Source organism: Trachurus japonicus, chromosome 15 (assembly GCF_045865225.1).
Source record: "Trachurus japonicus isolate A0001 chromosome 15, Traja_1.0".
Taxonomy (NCBI): domain Eukaryota; kingdom Metazoa; phylum Chordata; class Actinopteri; order Carangiformes; family Carangidae; genus Trachurus; species Trachurus japonicus.
Window position 1 is genome coordinate 3,786,081 of NC_140921.1, and position 19,236 is coordinate 3,805,316.

The 19,236-nt window shown below is 39.4% G+C and overlaps 1 protein-coding gene and 1 long non-coding RNA gene across 2 annotated transcripts; both read right to left on the reverse strand.

Moving 5' to 3' along the window:
• Positions 1 to 305: 305 nt before the first annotated feature.
• LOC146973070 (transmembrane protein 41A-B-like) lies at positions 306 to 15,599 on the reverse strand. Its single transcript, XM_085799336.1, has 5 exons — positions 15,290 to 15,599; positions 9,386 to 9,536; positions 8,066 to 8,227; positions 7,066 to 7,204; positions 306 to 3,926 (listed from the first exon to the last, which is right to left on the reverse strand). The coding sequence occupies exons 1-5, from the start codon at positions 15,430 to 15,432 to the stop codon at positions 3,679 to 3,681; spliced, it is 843 nt and encodes a 280-aa protein (XP_085655462.1). The 5' UTR covers positions 15,433 to 15,599; the 3' UTR covers positions 306 to 3,678.
• Positions 15,600 to 17,545: 1,946 nt separating this feature from the next.
• On the reverse strand, positions 17,546 to 18,435 carry LOC146973071 (uncharacterized). Its single transcript, XR_015037697.1, has 3 exons — positions 18,319 to 18,435; positions 18,128 to 18,205; positions 17,546 to 17,668 (listed from the first exon to the last, which is right to left on the reverse strand). It is a non-coding gene; the product is annotated as an uncharacterized LOC146973071 (long non-coding RNA).
• Between the last annotated feature and the right edge of the window lie 801 nt (positions 18,436 to 19,236).

Below are 19,236 nucleotides of genomic sequence, written 5' to 3' on the forward strand. Positions count from 1 at the left end.
ACTCCGGGAGACTTTGAATTAGATCGACTTTTACAAACATGTCGGCTTGCTTGAAGTAAATAAACTTCTCGGTGCATGTTTGAGTCTCCATCTGACGCTGTCTGTGGAAAAAAATTGCGGCTTACATCCACTCCCATTCATTGCTGCCGTGGCGATGCGCGGACAGACGCAGCTACCGCAAAACAGGAGACATTAAACTGAAAATCTTCAGATTCATTCTTTTAGACCTAAAATGATATGAAAATACACCCCTGAGTTGAATTCGCCTGGAATTGTCCTTTAAGTACAAATCATTAAGAAAAATATGACGTAAGACAAGTTTATTCCACAACATCATTCATATCTGTGTTGAAACCTATGACAAAAATGAAACTACAGAGAAATCACAGGTGTGTTTGTGGTCATGAAGACGCTGCTTTAAAACTTTAAAGGTCATTTAATTAAGACACAAAGGTGAGGACTCGACTTTCAATTCAAAATGGCGAAAAACAAGAAGTGAAGTGAAGTTTGGCAGCAAACGGCAGCAAACAGACATTGTGTCGCAGTGTTTCTGCTGCAAAAACACATGGACGTCCAGATTTTTGAGGAAAAACAGTAGACGGAGAGTAAGTAATGAACTGTCACAGATTTTTTTTTTAGCAAAATTGCACCAGACAGCATCACATTTTGGGAACTTGGGCTGTAAATAAAGATGGCCGTCGCCTCTGTGACTCCGTCCAGAAGTTTCTTCATCTTGTCTGTTCCTGACTCCGCCCCCTAACTCCCAGCTCATCCAAATATGGGCAAAGGGGAGTGGCCTGTGTTTGTCAATGAGACTTGGTGCATCCAACTTGTGGCAACGCCTTTAATTATGTAAAACTTGAAGCCTTAAAGGTGAAGTGTGTAATAATTGTCAAGGTTTATTGGCAAAATCGGAATATACTACCCATGAATAGCTTTGTATAAGTGTATAATCGCTATAAAATACATTTTTTTGTAGCACACTGGACCTTATAATAATAAAAATTAAAATGAGGAACTTGTATAAAAGTGACCAAAGCTGTTTCTGTACCAGGCTGTAAACATGTTGATTTCTGCTGTAAAAAGTTGAAGGACATTTGAACATGGGCGTCTATGGAGACCGACTCACTCTAGTGTTCAGGAGAGGAACTGCAGCTTTGGTTTTCCAGGTTCATGGCTTAGGGTGAATTCCAATTCCTATCTTAACCCTCAAGCTCAACCCTTAAAGGGATAGTAGCATTTTTTTAAAAGTGGGGTTGTATGATCAACAAATAGCCCCTAAGTAAAAGTATAAATTATATTATAGCGAACAATGGAACTGTGTATTTTTTTTTCACATAAAACCTCTTTTAGGCCGTGAAAATAGGCCGTTTCTTTGGGTTCATTCACAACACTGTATGTTGTAAATCTCTGGGCAGGGCTATGGGCTGGCGTTGCTAATGGGAGGAGTGCAGAGAGTCTTCTACTGCAATTAAAGTACTTAGGGGCTATTTGTAGATCATACAACCCCACTTTAAAAAAAATGCTACTATCCCTTTAATCTTCAAAACCAAGCGTTATTATGTGACTTAGAAATGGGACACCCCTTAAATGCAGATACGTCTTCAGACTGTGTGGGGGGGTTACATACGAAATGACCATTTTGTAACTAAACGATAGCAACGTGGCTTGTCCGCACTGGCCCTGCTATTGACAAAATTGTGATTGTGAAATAAAAAATAAATGTTATGCAACAATGAGGTAAATAATCCATAATATGGGCCTAAAAACTAAGATAATACAATGGTTTTCGTAATATTTATATCTCTATTAACAAAAAAAAATACTGCATTCTGGGTAGCCCTTGCTCCCAGAATAAGGGTGGTGTCGGAGAAGTTAACATCCTGAGAATCGGGAGTGCACATTTTTGAGACTCAGGGTTAAGATAGGAATTGGAAATCACCCTTAATTTTCCCAACCTGGGTCTCATGATCCACATCAGAGAGCGTGAAATCGACAAAGGACAGAACAAAGGACATGAAGTGCAGCAGGGTCAAGTGTGGCTCTGCACTGTGGATTTAATACCGACAGGAAATGACTTTTAAAGCTCCGTGTGATGATGACCGGACCCCGCTGCTTCATTACAGACATAAAAAACTAAACAACAAACAGATCAGATCATCAGGATGTTTGCTGCAGGCGTCGACAACAACAAAAAAGGCGAAAACAAAGAGGTGAGACTCTACAGTGAAAACCATCAGTCAGGGCTTTAAGGTGAGACACCCCAGGCAAAAACACTGTTTTTTCATGCACTGCACTGATCAATTTTGAGATTTTTGGCTATTTTTCTTCCTTAACATGTATTCTTTCATAAAAGTCAAACAAAATGGTAGAAAATCCACATAAAGGTGGTTATTTTACTTCATTTTGTCTCTTTTGTTGGTGGATTTCTCCTAAATTTGCTAAAAGTTAACAGCTACTGTGACATACTGTGCTGTGCCTGTTGTCATGTCAGGTATCATTGTAAAGCTCTCTCTCCTGAACAATGATGTGGCTCCAAAAATTGTCATCTCCTCCGTATCTTCAACCAATCGTAAAAGTATGATTTACATTAACAATCTATGGAATTTTACAGTACAAGTCTTTAAAGGCCGTTTTCTCAAAATGAGTTTTTCAGACTCAGACTCTGAGCTAGAAATCTCCACTTCAGCAGCACTTACAGACACCAAACCTTCCAGTTTGATCCCTGTCTATATTCTGAAGGTTTTTACAGAGGGGATTGTTGATATATCATTCACAGCCTGATTTATACAACGTTTTATTCCTAAAAACATGGTGAAATTGGATTTTTATTTTGGATTTTGGATTTTTAGGGCTGGTGACAGTATTTTCTCATTTACAAAGTGATAAAAAGAGATATCCAAAACCCTCCTCTGTAAAAACTTCTGACTCTCATATGTCAACAAAATAAAATAATAATTTTGAAAGTAGCTTTATCCATTGTTCAGATTTCGGTTCTGGAAATATATGCAAATTAGCGCATATTTCATTAGATATTGCCTCATTTACATATTTAAACATAAAATTTGACAAAACTTGTAATACAAAAAATATTTGTCTTAATGTAAGTGATAAACTTGGGAAGTTTCATGGTGATATCTGTTAGTTAAAATTTTTACCCTATTCACCTGTAGTGTCTCCCCTTAAGGCGACGTGGTGACGCTCCCAGTCTCACATCTCTACAACATCTGAGTCAAAACTACAAGTGGAAATAAATAAATAAATCAATTCAAAAAACTCAACTCCAACATTTAAAATGAAGATAGACGGTGTGAGTGTGAGCTATCGGACACTCATCCACCTCGGTGACTTTTAAGACTTGTTTTGGTTTTTGTTGTCTTTAGTGCTGAGTGACCTCTCGTTTACAGTTTCAGCAGTGAGAGATCTTTTGGGGGGAAGTGAAACCGTTGACACTCTGGTTGGTTGAAACACGACCTGAGAGCATTTCCAAACAGGCCGTCGCCCGTTATTACTGAACGTATGATGAGCATCCGCTGTGACCTCCATGAAATCCCGCGGGCTGAAGGCCACAGAAGGTCACGGTGGTGAAGAGTCGTCGACCGGTTTCTCTCCTTCTCTCCTCAGTTCTTCTGACAAAAAAAAGTTCGGCTTCAGTTCTCCGTCTGATCCCAGAAAGAATCACCGTCTCTTCCGGTCCCGTTTGACCTCGGCCCGACCTGTGCCGGTGCCGGTGCCGTTGCTGTCCATGCCGTCGACCTTCAGGTGACCTTTGCTGTAGCGTTTGATGAGCGCGCCGGGGACGAGGGCGACCAGGGCGATGGCGAGCAGCTGGGCCAGCGTGCTCCAGGAGAAGATGTCGTCCAGGGAGGAGATCTCCGACAGGATGGAGCCCGTACGGACGCAGATGAAGTTGTAGGGAATCAAACCTGCAGAAGAAAAAAAAGAGAGAAAACAGCTGCTGAGTGATGAAATATACAATACCTACAGGGGTGTCAAACTATGGAATGCATATTCCCACTTAGCAAAAAAATGCTCATCTGTACAAGGTTATAAAGGATGTCTGAAACACCATTTATTTTTTGTTTTGTAAATGAAACTGGCATAAGTAATGGATGTACTGATATGACACTTATTTTATCCTTTTGTGCAATTGCCAAGTTGAAATTATTTCTTGTTTGTTTTATTTGTATTGTCCTTTAGTCGTTGTTTTTTGTTTGTTTGTTGGTTTCTTAATTGTTATTCCTTATTGTTATTGATATATTTTGATTATTATTCTTTTTGTGTAATATTTTCTTTTATTTCTATCATCTAAATATTTTTCTGATTGCTCATTTGTATATTTTGTTTTCTTAAGTATGATATAATATTTCATTGTTAGGTGGAGGCACGTGAAAAGCTCTTTGAGTTTTCGCCTCTTCCTGCACTTCAAATTGTTATAATTGTTACTCTTACTTGTGTAATTTTTAACTGTGCAAACAAATAAAACAAAACAAATAAAACAAATGAAAAGATTAGGGGATGTCACGATTACTTGTTTTCACAATTAATCCCGGCATTTAACGCCACGATTATTTAATCGTAAAGGTTCCTAAATACCGTCACTTTCCAAAAAAGATTATGTCGGACGCATGGAACGAAGACAAAGTTACACAAAAACCATGTGTGCAACTTTGTTTACGTTCCGGTGAAGGAAGAATTATTACTTCCAAACAAACATATTAAGTATTCCAAAATAAAGGTATTGGTCGTCATCGAGTTACACAGTAACTGGGTTAAATTATGTTAATGTCAATTTACCTAACGTAACAGTGAATTGGTAGGAATTTAAATGTTAGCACGTCATTTGTAAGAAACAAAAATTTAAAAAAACTTCAAGCATTTCTTCTGAAGGATTAATAATTGGGCCGATACATTAAGAGATAGCCTACTGCAGTGTCCAAGCATGAAACAGTTTAAAATGAGGTACAAAGAGTCTATTCTCCAGAAGTACAGGGACGAGGTAAATGTTGGGTAGCACCAAGTGTAATGAAGTGCTGTGCATATTTATTTTTATCTTTTTATACTGGTCATTATCTTGTGGTGTTGTCTGTTGTTGTTGTTTTTTGTTGTTGTTGTTTTGTTGTTGTTGTTTTTTCTTTTTTTCCTTTTGCATGTAGTATGTGCGCGTGTATGTATCTGTATGTGGACACGTGTATGTATGTATGTATGTTTGTATAATTAGTATGTATGCATAATTAGTGTGTATAAGTAAATTATTAGTAAACGTAAATTAAATTAAAACGTAAAGTAAATTATAAATAAATTATATTCATGATTTTGTAACATAAGATATGTTTAGACAAGGATCTTAGCTAGACATATATAAGGAGAGGGGGTGGGAGTTTATAAGTTTTACTTCTTCTCACTCCTTTTCGAGTATGTATTCTATTTTTTTCATGTTTAAATGTTTTTGTCTTATTCTCTTTTTTTATTACTTTATTTTCATATTCGAAATAAACATTTCAATCAATCAATCAATCAATCAATCAATCAATCAATCAATCAATCAATCAATCAATCAATCAATCAATCAATCAATCAATCAATCAAACTTTAAATATTTTGTTTATATAACTAGTAATGCAATTATATTTTGACTATATTTGATTTTACACATTCATAGTGTTCTAAAATTATTTAAAGCCCCAGTATGTAACTTATTTGGCTTTTTATTAGCAAAAATCAAACATGTCTTTCATAAATACATATTTCACTGAAGGTGAATCACAGCTGCATACAAAGTAAAGCTTTCTGGTTCCTTAGAATGAGTTGTTACAAGTCGTTACAAATACATAAGTGGGCGACGCACCGAACCGAGGCAGCCATGTTGCAGCGCCATTTTTTTTTTTACGTTGAGTGGCATCGTGACCGTAGGTAACCACGGAAACTGAGCGGAGCTGTGGGCTCGGCCTGTTAAAACTGTCACCACTGTGTAGTGTCAAAGACGGTTTATAAACCAAGACCTTTCATGACGAGTCAGCTTCCTGTATGCATGTCACGTGGGCTTCTGCACGGCCACGCCCCTTTAGAGAGACCAGAGGCAGCTTGGAGTGTATTGATTCCTATGGGACAATTTAATGTGAACACCGATTATGATCGGGCCTTTCTCCCCACGGTCACTGAAGCAAATTTTGGACTCATTTTTCACAAGCCACATCTCTTCTGAACAGTTTGACACCAAAATGGTAATCTTCAGACGGAGAGATCCGGAGAAAATCCACTTTGTTCCAGACCTGTCTCTGTCTCTACGACACACTCTCGCGAGATTTGGCACCGATCTCCTAGGCAACGTCAAACAAATGGTCGCGAACTCCCGTGAAAATGATTTAAATTATTTTTGGCATGCTAAATATTACTGTTAGTAGTGTAAATATTTAATGTTATCATAAGAAAATATAAATATCTCACTTTCATCTACCTACAAATTGTATAAATCCACACACACATTCACAGACGAGGTGGTGACGGTTGTTGGCCACGCCCACTTAGAGAGACAGGAAGTGTAAACCATTTCATATCATTGGAGCAGCCACTCATGGAGTATCTTTCCATTATTGAATATCTTTGGTAGTGTGAGGAAGGACGGAGGCACTGGTGTTGCATTCAGGTGCAGTCAGGCAGACGGCCGTCGGCAAACCAACCGGATGTCATTTTACTCCACCAGAGAAAGACGGTAAAACAATACCACATCACCATGACAACATGTTGTCACATTGCCTGTATTGTTTTGCCTCGTGCTGGCGGACCGTTTGTTTACATAGACGCTTGTTTATCCTGTTACATGCAGCGTCTGTTGTCTGTCTGACGTCTGCCCCATTTCACGTGAATGCAACATCAAGAATACGTTCAGATGTGCAACCGCACCGCTAGATGGGGGGAATTCCTACATATTATACCTTTAAAATAATAATCGTAATAATTGTGATAATCGTGTTTATTTCTCTGACAATAATCGTACCAAGAAAACCTATAATCGTGACATCCCTACTCCACATGTTTATTCTCCTGTTGTTGTTATTGTCTCACCAATAAACACTGAGAAGAAGAAAATGGGCATAGGGATGTTGAGGACGGGACAGGTGATGTTAAGGAACCAGTTGGGAGTCATGGGGAAGAAACGGAGGAAAAGAAGGAAGAAGAATAAACTGCTGCGGTTTTCCTCCACCTGATGGAAAAAGAAGGAGACAGAGAGAAGGAAAAAGGAAAAAGGAAAAGGAAATGGTGGGAGAAAATGGAAAAGAGAAAACAAGGAAAACAGAAACGAGGTCAAAAAGAAAACTGAAAGTGTCCAGGTTTATTTTTTAGTTTGATTAAATTTAATGTAGATGAGACTTTAAACTTTAGACTCTGATTTCATGTCGTACTTTTAAACCTTTATGCCTGAAATCGTTCATAGTGACTCGTATGTTCAAATCCCAGTTATCATATCACATGTTCATAGAAATGTGAATATAAATTTCACTTTAAAAAAACCCCTTGTTGTTAAAGGGATAGTTCAACATTTTGGCAAATTGACCCATTGCCATAATCCCTATAGTCATAGCAGTAGTAGAGATGTTTTAGAGGTAAATTCATGCAAAACCGCTGATATGCGTTGCCTTCAGGGACAGTTTTTCATCAAGCAGTCTCTGCATTTCCCTCTAAAACAACTCTGTCTGGTAACGTTGTGTTATTATCTCATAGCGTGGTGAATGCGCAGGTCACAACTTGTCCACCAGAGCGTTGTGGAGTTGTTGGATTGTGTATTTGATGAGTTCGATGAGGGAAACCCATTAGAAATCCCATTAGCCTCCGTAGCGTAGCTCTGAGCAGCTCACGGCTCTGCTCCACCGTTCTAAAAACAGCTTGCACCGACAATTAAAGGTAACAAACCTATAGGACTATAGGATTATGGCAATGGGCCAATTTGCCAAAATGTTGAACTATCCCTTTGAAAAAACAAGCGCTGGATGGAGGATTTTTCTTTGGGCTTTACAAAACCTATTTGAAACGTAGTGTTTCCTGGACATTGAACTCATCGTCTCACCTTCCTCTGCAGCAGCGCCACCTTGTCTGGGAAGAGTTGGACCACGTGCTGCTTCCCGAACGCCTTGGAGAGCAGGAAGCAGAAGGTGGAGCCCGTGGTGGTGAGCAGACAGGCCAGAACCAGACCCTCCCACGGCCCGAAGATCGCCCCGGCCAGCATGTTCTGGAAGAGAGGTGGGGCGGGGGAGAATGAGTGACAGTCTCTAAATCTACGGTGGCCCTGAGAGGACAATACTGGTTAGGAAAACACCTAATAAACAATCATGATGCTAACTCTGAGTTTCCTGGGGACACTAAAAAGTGATGCACCAGGCCAGAAATAATGCAAACATCCTGTTAGCCGATCAGTTCATCCTTATTTTGATATTTTATCAATAAGGTCTACATTTATTCTGTGTTTTTGTGGCTTTTATTTTATTGTTGTTTTATTTTTATTTTATTTTATTGTGTTTTTACTTTTATCTATTAGCTCAACATTGTTCCTTATGCCCCAGACGAATTAACTGATCCTCGACCCAGCTACGTTATGAATGTAAATCTCTTTAATCAGTAGGTATTCATGAGTTAAACATGGTGGCACAAGATTGCAACACTCTCTAAAGCAAGACCCTTGATATATGTATATCAAAGGTGGAATTATAAGGCTACCAATAAACCTTGACAATTATTACACACTGGAATTTTAAACTCAAGATTGATTTAAAAAACATTGTACCTTTAAACATTGTAACTTTATTGTATTCATTACACTTGTATTATTGCTGTGGTAGCCTATCACGTGAGCCGTTGTGATATGACGTGTTTCCCTGCTCTCCCAATCAGAGATGCAGGCACGGGATTTAAATCCCCCGTCCACTGAACAGCTCCGTTTGCTCTGAAGAAGACCTTGTGTCGAAACGTCAGCAGCCGCACCTCAATAAATGTTTATTATTTGACCGTGTGCTCCAGCGTCCTCCCTTTGTCTCCACTGCTCGTCTCCAGCCCTGAGACGCACCGGTCCAGAGTTCGTCAAGCTGAAGCGCGGAGGATCTCCCTTTTTTGATTTAAAAAACTTCTGCAAATTTCAACAATCTTTGTTGTTTCGCGATGATAATGAAGTCGTTAACTTTGATTAAAGTTGCTCTTTATGCAGACGATGCTGCTATTTATCCTTCATCACTGCACTCTTTACTTTACGCCTGTCTCATAATAACTGCAACCACTAGGTGTCGCCTGGCAGCCAAATGCAAATACGAGTCATAATAAACTGCAAAAACAAATGAAGTGGCACTGGTTTGATCCAGATAATCAGAGAGGAATGAAAAACGTTTGTGTTTCTCACCAGGAAGGAGGAGCCGGGGATGGCGAAGGACTGTTTGTACAGGTAGGCGCTGCAGAACAGCAGCAGCACGTAGCCGTGATGTTCTCGTTTGTAGAACTTGAGCATGTCGGCGAGTTCCCGCAGCTCGTCCAGGTCGGAGGGGAACGTCAGCCTGGAGCGGGAAAGGAAAAACACAAGAAAACACAGAGTTGTCATCAATAGACCGAATCACCGTTTACAACTACTTCCGGGTAGAAAACCAGCACGTAATTTGAATGAGAACAGTAGTAACGAACGTGAATTTAGCTAGGCTATATCATATTTTTCACGCCCTATCACCGTTTAGACAAATCTGAAATGATTGAAGAAACATTACTATTTCTGTGTGTGTGTTTCGTGTTGCTATGTGTGGTATTTATTCAGTTTGGGGGAATCACAGTGTCTAGAAAGCATCAGTGGCTGCAGCTGACAGGGACAGCTAGCAGCGGTAGCTAAGCTAACGGCGGTAGCTAAGCTAACAGCAGGACGTCAGCTGTTAAAACCCTCCCGTTGTCAGACACGACATGAAACTACTCCAGTTAGCTCAGTCATGTTGTAACTCAGATATCCGCTGGAAAAAATATTTTTTCATGGACCGTTTATTGAGTCACTGAGTTATTAAAGGTGTACAGAAATGGCCGTTTGTCCTGTTTGTCGCGCCGAGTTGTCACGAGCTGCAACACAAGTTTACCCGAGTAATGAAAATGAATTTGATTGGTCGTTATCGAGCGGGCGGGATATTCAAAGCTTGGGGCGAGACCGAGCTCCGTGTGTGTGTGTGTGTCTCAGACGTTTGAATGACGGATTACGGATCCAATATCAGTGGCTGGTGAATCGTGTACAGGCTGACGTATAATCTGTGCGCCTGTGTTATCCAATGTGAAAAAAAAACACACACTTTCATCCCGGATTTACTAAAAAATAGAAGTTTGGCCTACATCGTCTGATAGATGAGTTATTACACTAATTTTATGACCCAGAGTGGGCTTAAATTCAATTTTCTTTTCTGTACACCTTTAAAGTTAAACAGGTAACCGTTAGCCCTGCTAATCTATGATAACCAGGGGAGCATACATCAGTCCGACTGCCCAAAAGTACGACGGCTCATTTCTCCGACTACCCATTCTACAGTGTTATGTTTAGGTTTAGGGTAAGGTTAAGGGTTAGGGCTACTTAAGTTGGAGAAGTGGGAGGTCGGACTAATGGACGCAAAAATAAAGAAATGTATGGTCGGAGAAATGGGTAGTCGGACAGACGTCATGCGCCCTGATAACCATGACTAGACTAATTACAAAAATGTGCACACAGAAATAGTAATGTTTGTCCAATCATTGGTTTTATAAACTTTAGTCTAAACGCTGATACAGTATAGTGACATGAAAAATGAGATATAGTGAAACTCTCGTCCGTCACTATTGTTCTGGAAGTCCTATAAATCCTCCACAGGTCAATTATCTGCTCCTTCAGTTTCCTACATTTCCCAGAATGCCACTCAGCACACACGACCCAGAAATGTGACATGACATGTCCCAGACGTCACCGGTTTACAGGCAAACGTGTGTGTGTGTGTGTGTGTGTGTCGGTAACAGGAGACAGTTGATTGAGGGACAGAAATAGTGTCGTTGCCTCTAGACTTCCCCTGCGTTGCCCTCCCCCCTCCCTCCCCTGAAACCCAAGATGCCCCCCCCCCCCTCCACCAGCTGCTCTGTCCCGACCCGTCACTGGTCGGTGGCCTGATGATGCGTCAGCGCTGAGAAAACGTATGTACAGTATTTAAGGAGGCGTTTTCAATATCGCTTAAACGCAAAACACACATTACGTTATGTATTCTTTAAAGTCTTGATTAATTAATCTGTCAATTAAACCACTTTATAAAAAGATTTCACTAATAAATAATTTATCATTTAGGTTTTTTGTCCAGTTGTCAACACTTTATATTGAATTAATAAATAATTATATAACTTTATCATGAATGAACCATGATAAATTGCAATTTCACCATAGTGACAGTCTTTTTATACTGTATGCACAATGTTATGTCTATTTGTTGTGTATATTTTTGTGGATTATTAATGAAAAATAATGACAATAAAGGAATTACAGACGTTATAACAGTTTTCCTAATTTCCAGTTCATCTTTATGCCTCATTTTTTAAAAAACACTTATTGTAACACAACTCTATTCAGAACATCCCATAATGCTTTATATTAATAACACTGTTAATATTATCAAAGTGGAAGGCAGGTTAGCATTTAGCCACATCATAAACTCCATGTTTATGTCTCATTGAGCTGAAGTTAAAGTTTACGTCGTCAGACCACAGCGGATATTTCCAACTTTACAATCCCACCCATAAATATCACTTTGTGGATTTTATGATATTTTAATATTTTAACAAATTATGAATAAATAAAATCAGTGAAGCTCCTTCCACAGGAATAAACTGTGAGGATATTAATGTAAAAACTAAACCTGACACTCAGTTTAAATGACTGTTAATTATACATCACATCACACCAAACATTTGGACAAATCTACAGAGGTACCATGTATAAGTTTTCATTATTTTACTGAAATTATCATATGTAAATGTAATTTTAGGACATATATTGACTTCCCTTATATGACCAACTGTATACTGCCATGTCTATGTAACTCCATTAGAAACTTGACTCATTTATGTTGAGCCTATAGGCCTACAAATATATGTTTTTTTTTAATATATATATATATATCTTATATATGTTACAGTATTAGAAGTATATGTAATAAGTCACACTGTTATGTTATGTACAGTAAACGACTGTGAACTTTATTTAACTTTATTTTGAACTAAGTTCAAGTTAAAGTTCAAGTCCGAGGTCAGAAACTGAGACACAACTAACACACACACTCCAGAGCAAACTGGGCGTCAACAGATGTGGAGGTGGAGGGTAAATGGCTTGATTGGTAACAGGATGAGCAATACACACACACACACACAAACACACAACTACACAACTACACAACTACACACACACACACACACATACACACATATACACACACACGAGTCGTGCTCTTGGCCTCAAAGTGTCCAAGTCGGCGTTATTCTATCATCCCTAGACAACCCACAGTCGACTGTCTGGCACATTTCTGAATACTTACACACACACACACACACACACACACACACACACACACACACACACACACACACACACACAAATATGTAAAAGTACTTGAACACACACACACACACACACACACACACACACACACACACACACACACACACACACACACACACACACACACACACACACACACACACACACACACACACATTCTGAGGAGTAATCTGATCAGTCCAACATGTTCTTGTTGAGTGAACAGGAGAAATAAGAGACTTTTAAATTCAAACACATTTAATTTTACTTTCACACTGACATCATCATTATTTATTATGAGGTAATATTATTATTTATTCTCTGAAGATAAATATATATGTGATCACTATAATATACTGTTATTATAAGGATTTAATAATGATAAGTATTAGTTTTATTACCGTTATTAACTTGTTTATAGGCTAGTAGGTAAATCACAGTCTTTAGGCCCCGCCCACTCTGAGTCCAGTTCAGGAAGTGAACATGTGCTGCCATGGTGGGACCTGCTGGGCCTGTAAATATGATATTTAATAATAAAAATAATAAAAAATAATAATAAGGCATGATATTTAAGAATTATATTTGAAAAGTTCAGCTCTATAGAAATAAAAAATAACTTTATTGACACTGACATTAACAGGACAGAGCTGCAGGTTTCCTCCATTTACGTCACTTATAGGGGAAGCACATAAATCTATTTTGTTTACGTCGCTTCATCCTGACATAACAGAATCTATCCCAGAATGCACTGGGAGGGAGCAGAGAGAGGTACAGTCAGGATGAACCTGGGAGTTTCCCCCCCAGGAGTCTTAAAATAGAGAAGAAGGATCTCAGACCGATCAAAGAGATAAAAGTTAAAGTTCTGCTGCTTTGAATCATAGGAAACTATTTGTTTTTATTATTAATTTTTGTGTCAGGTGAAACAACCTGAGGCAGTAAAGTGACTCTGTGTGAGTCACAGTTTCAGACCTGAGGCTCAGGAGAGGAGCTGATCATCAGCTGATCAATCAATACTCAGATAATTAATCATCAGCTTTTTATTTAAAAAGTTAAAGTTTCAGTCATTCCTCAGGTTAAACACCTGTCGCTTCTGAAACCTGATATTTCACCATTTGAATTTGTCTCTTATAAAAGTAAACCAGGGCTGCAACTAAAGATTAGATTTACTTTATTGATTAATCTGCTAACTGTTTATCAATTTATTACTTTTTTTATTTGAATAAAGTCCAACAGGTGCAGATGATGATGCGACCTACGTGAAATGTTTTATCCTGTTCACATCAAGTATCAAAACATCTTAAGATTCATTTTCTGTCCTTTAACTCATTGATTTTATATGTATTATTGAAAAAACATCTCTAATATGAATTTGGGTTGCAGAAAATTTCGTCATGCATTGTATGATGACAATAAAGGATATTCTATTCTATCTAATTCATAATGATCAGTGCTACTACTATTAGAGTTAATTCACTTCATTAATGAGTCTCTGACTGTGTTTGTGTTATTTTTATCCTTATTTACACTCTTATATATGTATTTATTTATTTATTTGAAAAAACATATTTTCTTGTTTGGATGTAACCTAAACCAGGGGTACTCAAATACATTTGTCGAAGGGCCAGAATTTTTCTTAACAGACACCTTGGGGGCCGCACATCCAAATAGGCCTAGATTGAAATTAAATTAACCTTTTTCGTCTAATAATTTAAATATTTTTATTTTACTTGTAAGCACATCATTTTTATTTATACACTTCATGGTGTTTTGTATGATATAAAATGAAAAATCTTGACATTATCATATCATCATTTACATATCATGCTGGAGCTTTACACTGCTGACTTGTATCCTCAGACATGCCCTGTGATTTTCAATTTAAATATGACCTGACCATCACAGGACGTCTGACTCTGTTCTGAGGATACAAGTCATTGGTCCTGAAATGTGTGTTTCTCTTCTATAATACACATTCTACATCTCGGAGGAGACGTCTTTCCACACATGGGCTTCCTTCACCTGTCAAACGAGGCAGAGCTCAGTGGGAAACAGTAGGAGACACAGGCCGAGGGCACCGATACACAACACCGGGGGAGAAGCAGGTCGTGCAGCTGTGCGCCGCAGACGTGCACGGAAAAACAATATGCATCTCATCAAATGCGCGCGGCTACGGCTTTTGAGTTGTGCGCGTGCATGACGCGCGGCTACATTGAATGGGTTTGAGCGCGCGCAAAAGACGCTTCATCTGAACGGCCCCCCATGCATGATGCACACACAGTTGAACCAAGACGGCGGTGAAAATCACCCACGGTCTCTGCAGACAGGCAGGGAAAACCCTGCAGTCCAGCCGACTCCCCAAACACTCGCGCATGGTGATTTGGGTTCGTCGGCGTTTCTGTATCCCAGTGCAGGGCCTCACAGGCACACACAAACGGAGCGACGTGTTTCCATGTCCCAGCGCTTTGACTTACAGGCGCACGGAGCCCGAGAAATACAGTATAGAGTAATATATAAACTAGTAGAACTCAGTCGCGGGTCTGATTGGATGGTTCGGCGGGCCGGATGCGGCCCGCGGGCCGCCTATTGAGTACCGCTGACCTAAACTAAAAACAAACAAACAGGTCAGTGTTTGTGCTCATGTGACTGATCTACATCCAAAATAATTCATAATTACTAACTCTATTGACATTATCTGACTCTATATTTAACTTATAAAAGTATTTTTTTAGGAGTTACCTGTACTCATGTTCCCCCTGCTCCTGGGTCTCTGCCCCCGGCTGCAGCTGCTGCCGCGGCCCCGGGGGGAGGTGGGTGGACAGCAGGTAGAGGTAGACGGTGGCCGCCGCCACCACGGCAGCGAGCCCGGCCAAGGAGCGCATGGTGCCGGCTGCTCCTCTCTGTCTGTCCCCTCTCTGTGGCTCCGAGATCCCCGGCGGAACTCCGGGAACAACTGTGGCCGAGTTTAAGAGCAGTTGGGGCGGACTGGAGAGTCTGACGGCGCCGGGAGGAGGAGGAGGAGGAGGAGGAGGAGGAGGAGGTGTCGCTCACCGAGGAGCAGAGTACTAATGACGGAGGGGGACACTCTGTCCGGGGCTCATACAAGCAGCTGAGACCACTGACTCCACTTCCTGCTCGACCTTTTCACATTAAAACACCCCCTACTCCCCCCACCTTGGAGGGAGACTCTTGAAAATGTTTTTAAATTAAAATAAATAACTGAATGAATGAATAAAATCATGTACATGGACTTGAATATACAAAGCAGGAAAAAAATACTTGACCAGAACAGACTACTCACAAACACCCGACGCAGTGAACACATCACCCCAGTCCTCGCAACTTTACACTGGCTCCCTGTCCATTACAGAATTCGGTTCAAAATCCTCTTAATCACTTACAAATCCCTTCATGGTCTAGCTCCACTGTACATCTCAGAACTCTTAACCCCGTATGTAGCATCAAGATCCCTCAGATCTGAAAATCAGATGTTGCTAGCTGTCCCACGTTCAAAACTCAGGACTAAGGGAGATCGTGCTTTTTCTGTTTTAGCTCCATTGCTGTGGAACAAGCTCCCCCTCAGCATCAGATCAGCTGAGTCTGTGTCATTTTAAAAAGCTTTTAAAAACCCACATGTACCAACTGGCATTTGTACAATAATTTTAATGTATTTTTTGTTGTTGTTGTTTTTTTCTCTATTGTCTTATCCATTTCCACTATTTTATCTTATGCCTGTTTACTGTTTTTCTGTATGATGTTTTAATTGCTTTATTGTTTCAATGATATTGTATTTGTATTTTGTGAAGCACCTTGTAACCTTGGTTTTGAAAGGTGCTATAGAAATAAAGTTTATTATTATTATTATTATTATAGGAATTCCCCCCATCTAGCGGTGCGGTTGCATATCAGAACGTATTCTTGATGTTGCATTCACGTGAAATGGGGCAGACGTCAGACAGACAACAGACGCTGCATGTAACAGGATAATCAAGCGTCTATGTAAACAAGTGGTCCGCCAGCAAAACAATGCTGCCACTCAACGTAAAAAATGGCGATGCAACATGGCTCTGTGCGTCACCCACTTATGTAGTAGGGCTATAATAACAACTCATTCTTACTAGAAAGCTTTTATTTGTTTGCGGGTGTTATTCGACTTAAGTGAAATACATATTTATGAAAGCAATATTTGATTTTTGCTAATAAAAAGCCAAATAAGTTACATACTGGGGCTTTAAGAAAACTCAAAATCGTAACTTGGGTCAAACCCTTTAATAGAAAAAGTTTTCCCCCAATTTCCAAGCAGGATCCTTACGTTTTTATTTTATTTTATTTTATTTTATGTATGATATGCTTATGTTGACTCTGCTGTCTTACTTGATGCCTAAATCCTTCCCTTGTTATGTTGTGTTATGTGATGTTGTGTTGTCTGTCTTGTGCCCAGTTGGTGCATATATGTGTGTAACTAAAAGAAAATGAATAAAAATAAATTTATAGAAAAACAAACAAATAAAAAACATCCCACTTCTTTTTTCCCTCTTACATTACATTATGAACTCACCTGGTTGAACTGAACTCAGGTGAACTTTCTCTGAACTTCACACGTGCACTGACGCCGAGCGGCCGCGAGGGGGCGACGTGGTAATAGAGCTGGACCCGCTCAGTCAAACACTATGAACCAGACTCCAGACACGAAAATTCACAGTAAACAGACTCTGATTGATGCCAAAATTTACTGAGTTCTTCTCTGACCCGGATCCAACATCCACACAAAGTTTGGTCCAGTTCGGATCAGTATTTATTTACATAATCCTGCTGAAAGACAAAGAGACACAGACTAAATATTGTGATTATTGATGTGAATTTTATTACTTTATAATTTACAATAACAGTTATCCTTTTTTTGTTTCAGAGTGTCTGTATTAATGTTAAATATCTTTAAAACTGTCACACTCGTTTTTTTTTGTTTTTTTTTAAAAGAGAAGAAAACCAAATCAACTGGAGATCAATTTATTTACTTATTGCTTTTTATCACTACACATTGATTGATTGATTATCTCTTGATGGAAACAGGTTCTGTTTCTTTCTCCTCTCAGGTTCTGTCCATGGGTTCATCTTCTACTGCAACAAAAACATTAGTATTTAAGTTAGAAACACTTTAATGTTTTTAAAATGACACGATAATTCACATTTTTTTTTCATGATTCCTCAAAGATTCAAGGATGAGCTGACTGCACAAAACACCTTAATTTTTCTACTTAAAACACCTTAATTTTTCTACTTAAATGTGACTTTTTTTTCTTTCTTTTTTTTTTTTTAAATGAAGGGAGTTCCTGAGGAGAGTTGCACAGAAGCGCTTTAAAAATTTCCCTTAGTTAATGGAAATAGTTAGCGAAATAGTTAGAGTTATTTTTCCTTATATCTCCTTTAGCATTGCTTAGTTTAGTTTTCACTGACTTTAAGTGATTTCTTAATTTAGACAAAGATAAACAGGAAACCATAAACAGAGAAGTTAAGTGTTTTTAACAGTTTAAACTTAAGTCTTAAGGTTTTTTGTGCTGAAAGTGATTAAAATCTCACGTTTAAAATCCGATGCTCCGGGGTCCATAAAGCCATCGTCACCGAGGAGTTCCCCCATAGCAACGTCCTCTGGAACAACTGAAAGACGACGATGACACAAGAGTTGTGTGATGTCAGAGACTCACAGGTGTGTTACAAACAAAACAAAACTAAACTAAACAAAACAAACAAACAAACACGGGACGACGAACCTTGAACGTCTTCAGGTGAATCGGTGGAGTTGCTGGAGGTTTCGAGCACCAAGACCAGGAGCAGGATGAAGATCTGGACCTTCATCTTCTTCAGCAGGTTTTAAATGACGAAGTTTTTTGGTTTTAACACAGCAGAGCAGGTGTGTGTGTCTCTGCGTGTCTTTGTGTGTCTGTGTGTGTCTCTGTGTGTGTGTCTGACACATCCAGACGATCCAGAAGAACATGTTCCAAAAATAAACCACCACCCAACTCACCTGTGACCGGTTCAAAAACACGACTCCTCCTCCTCCGAGGCTCAGACTGTAACTGGGTGTGTTCACTGTGTGTCTGAGGTCAAAGGTCAAAGTGACTCAGCTTCTAATTGTTGTAAAAAAACAACAACATCAGGTGCGTCAGAGTCCTCGCTTCAATAAAAGCTTTAAAGGGATAGGTAAACATTTTGTCAAACTGGCCCATTGCCATAATCCCTATAGTCATAGCAGTAGGTTTGTTACCTTTAATTGTCGGTGCAAGCTATTTTTAGAACGGCGGAGCAGAGCTGCGAGCTGCTTCTTGGTTTCCCTCATCAAACTCATCAAATACACAATCCAACAACTCCACAACGCTCTGGTGGACAAGTTGTGACCTGCACATTCACCACGCTATGAGATAATAACACGTTACCAGACAGAGTTGTTTTAGAGGGAAATGCAGAGACTGTTGATGAAAAACTGTCCCTGAAGGCAACGCGCATCAGTGGTTTTGCATGAATTTCCCTCTAAAACAACTCTGTCTGGTAACATTGTGTTATTATCTCATAGCGTGGTGAATGTGCAGGTCACAACTTGTCCACCAGAGCGTTGTGGAGTTGTTGGATTGTGTATTTGATGAGTTTGATGAGAAATGGGGAACCAAGAAATCCCATGAGCTTCCGTAGCG

What these genes read in the sequence shown, in the direction of transcription:
- LOC146973070 (XM_085799336.1), bottom strand. Translation starts at nt 15,432, where the DNA reads ATGCGCTCCTTGGCCGGGCTCGCTGCCGTGGTGGCGGCGGCCACCGTC. An exon ending in CAGGGGGAACATGAGTACAG is followed by an intron (nt 9,537 to 15,289) that starts GTAACTCCTAAA and finishes TTCCCGCTCCAG; the next exon opens with GCTGACGTTCCCCTCCGACC. An exon ending in CTTCTTCTCAGTGTTTATTG is followed by an intron (nt 3,927 to 7,065) that starts GTGAGACAATAA and finishes TTTCTTCTGCAG; the next exon opens with GTTTGATTCCCTACAACTTC.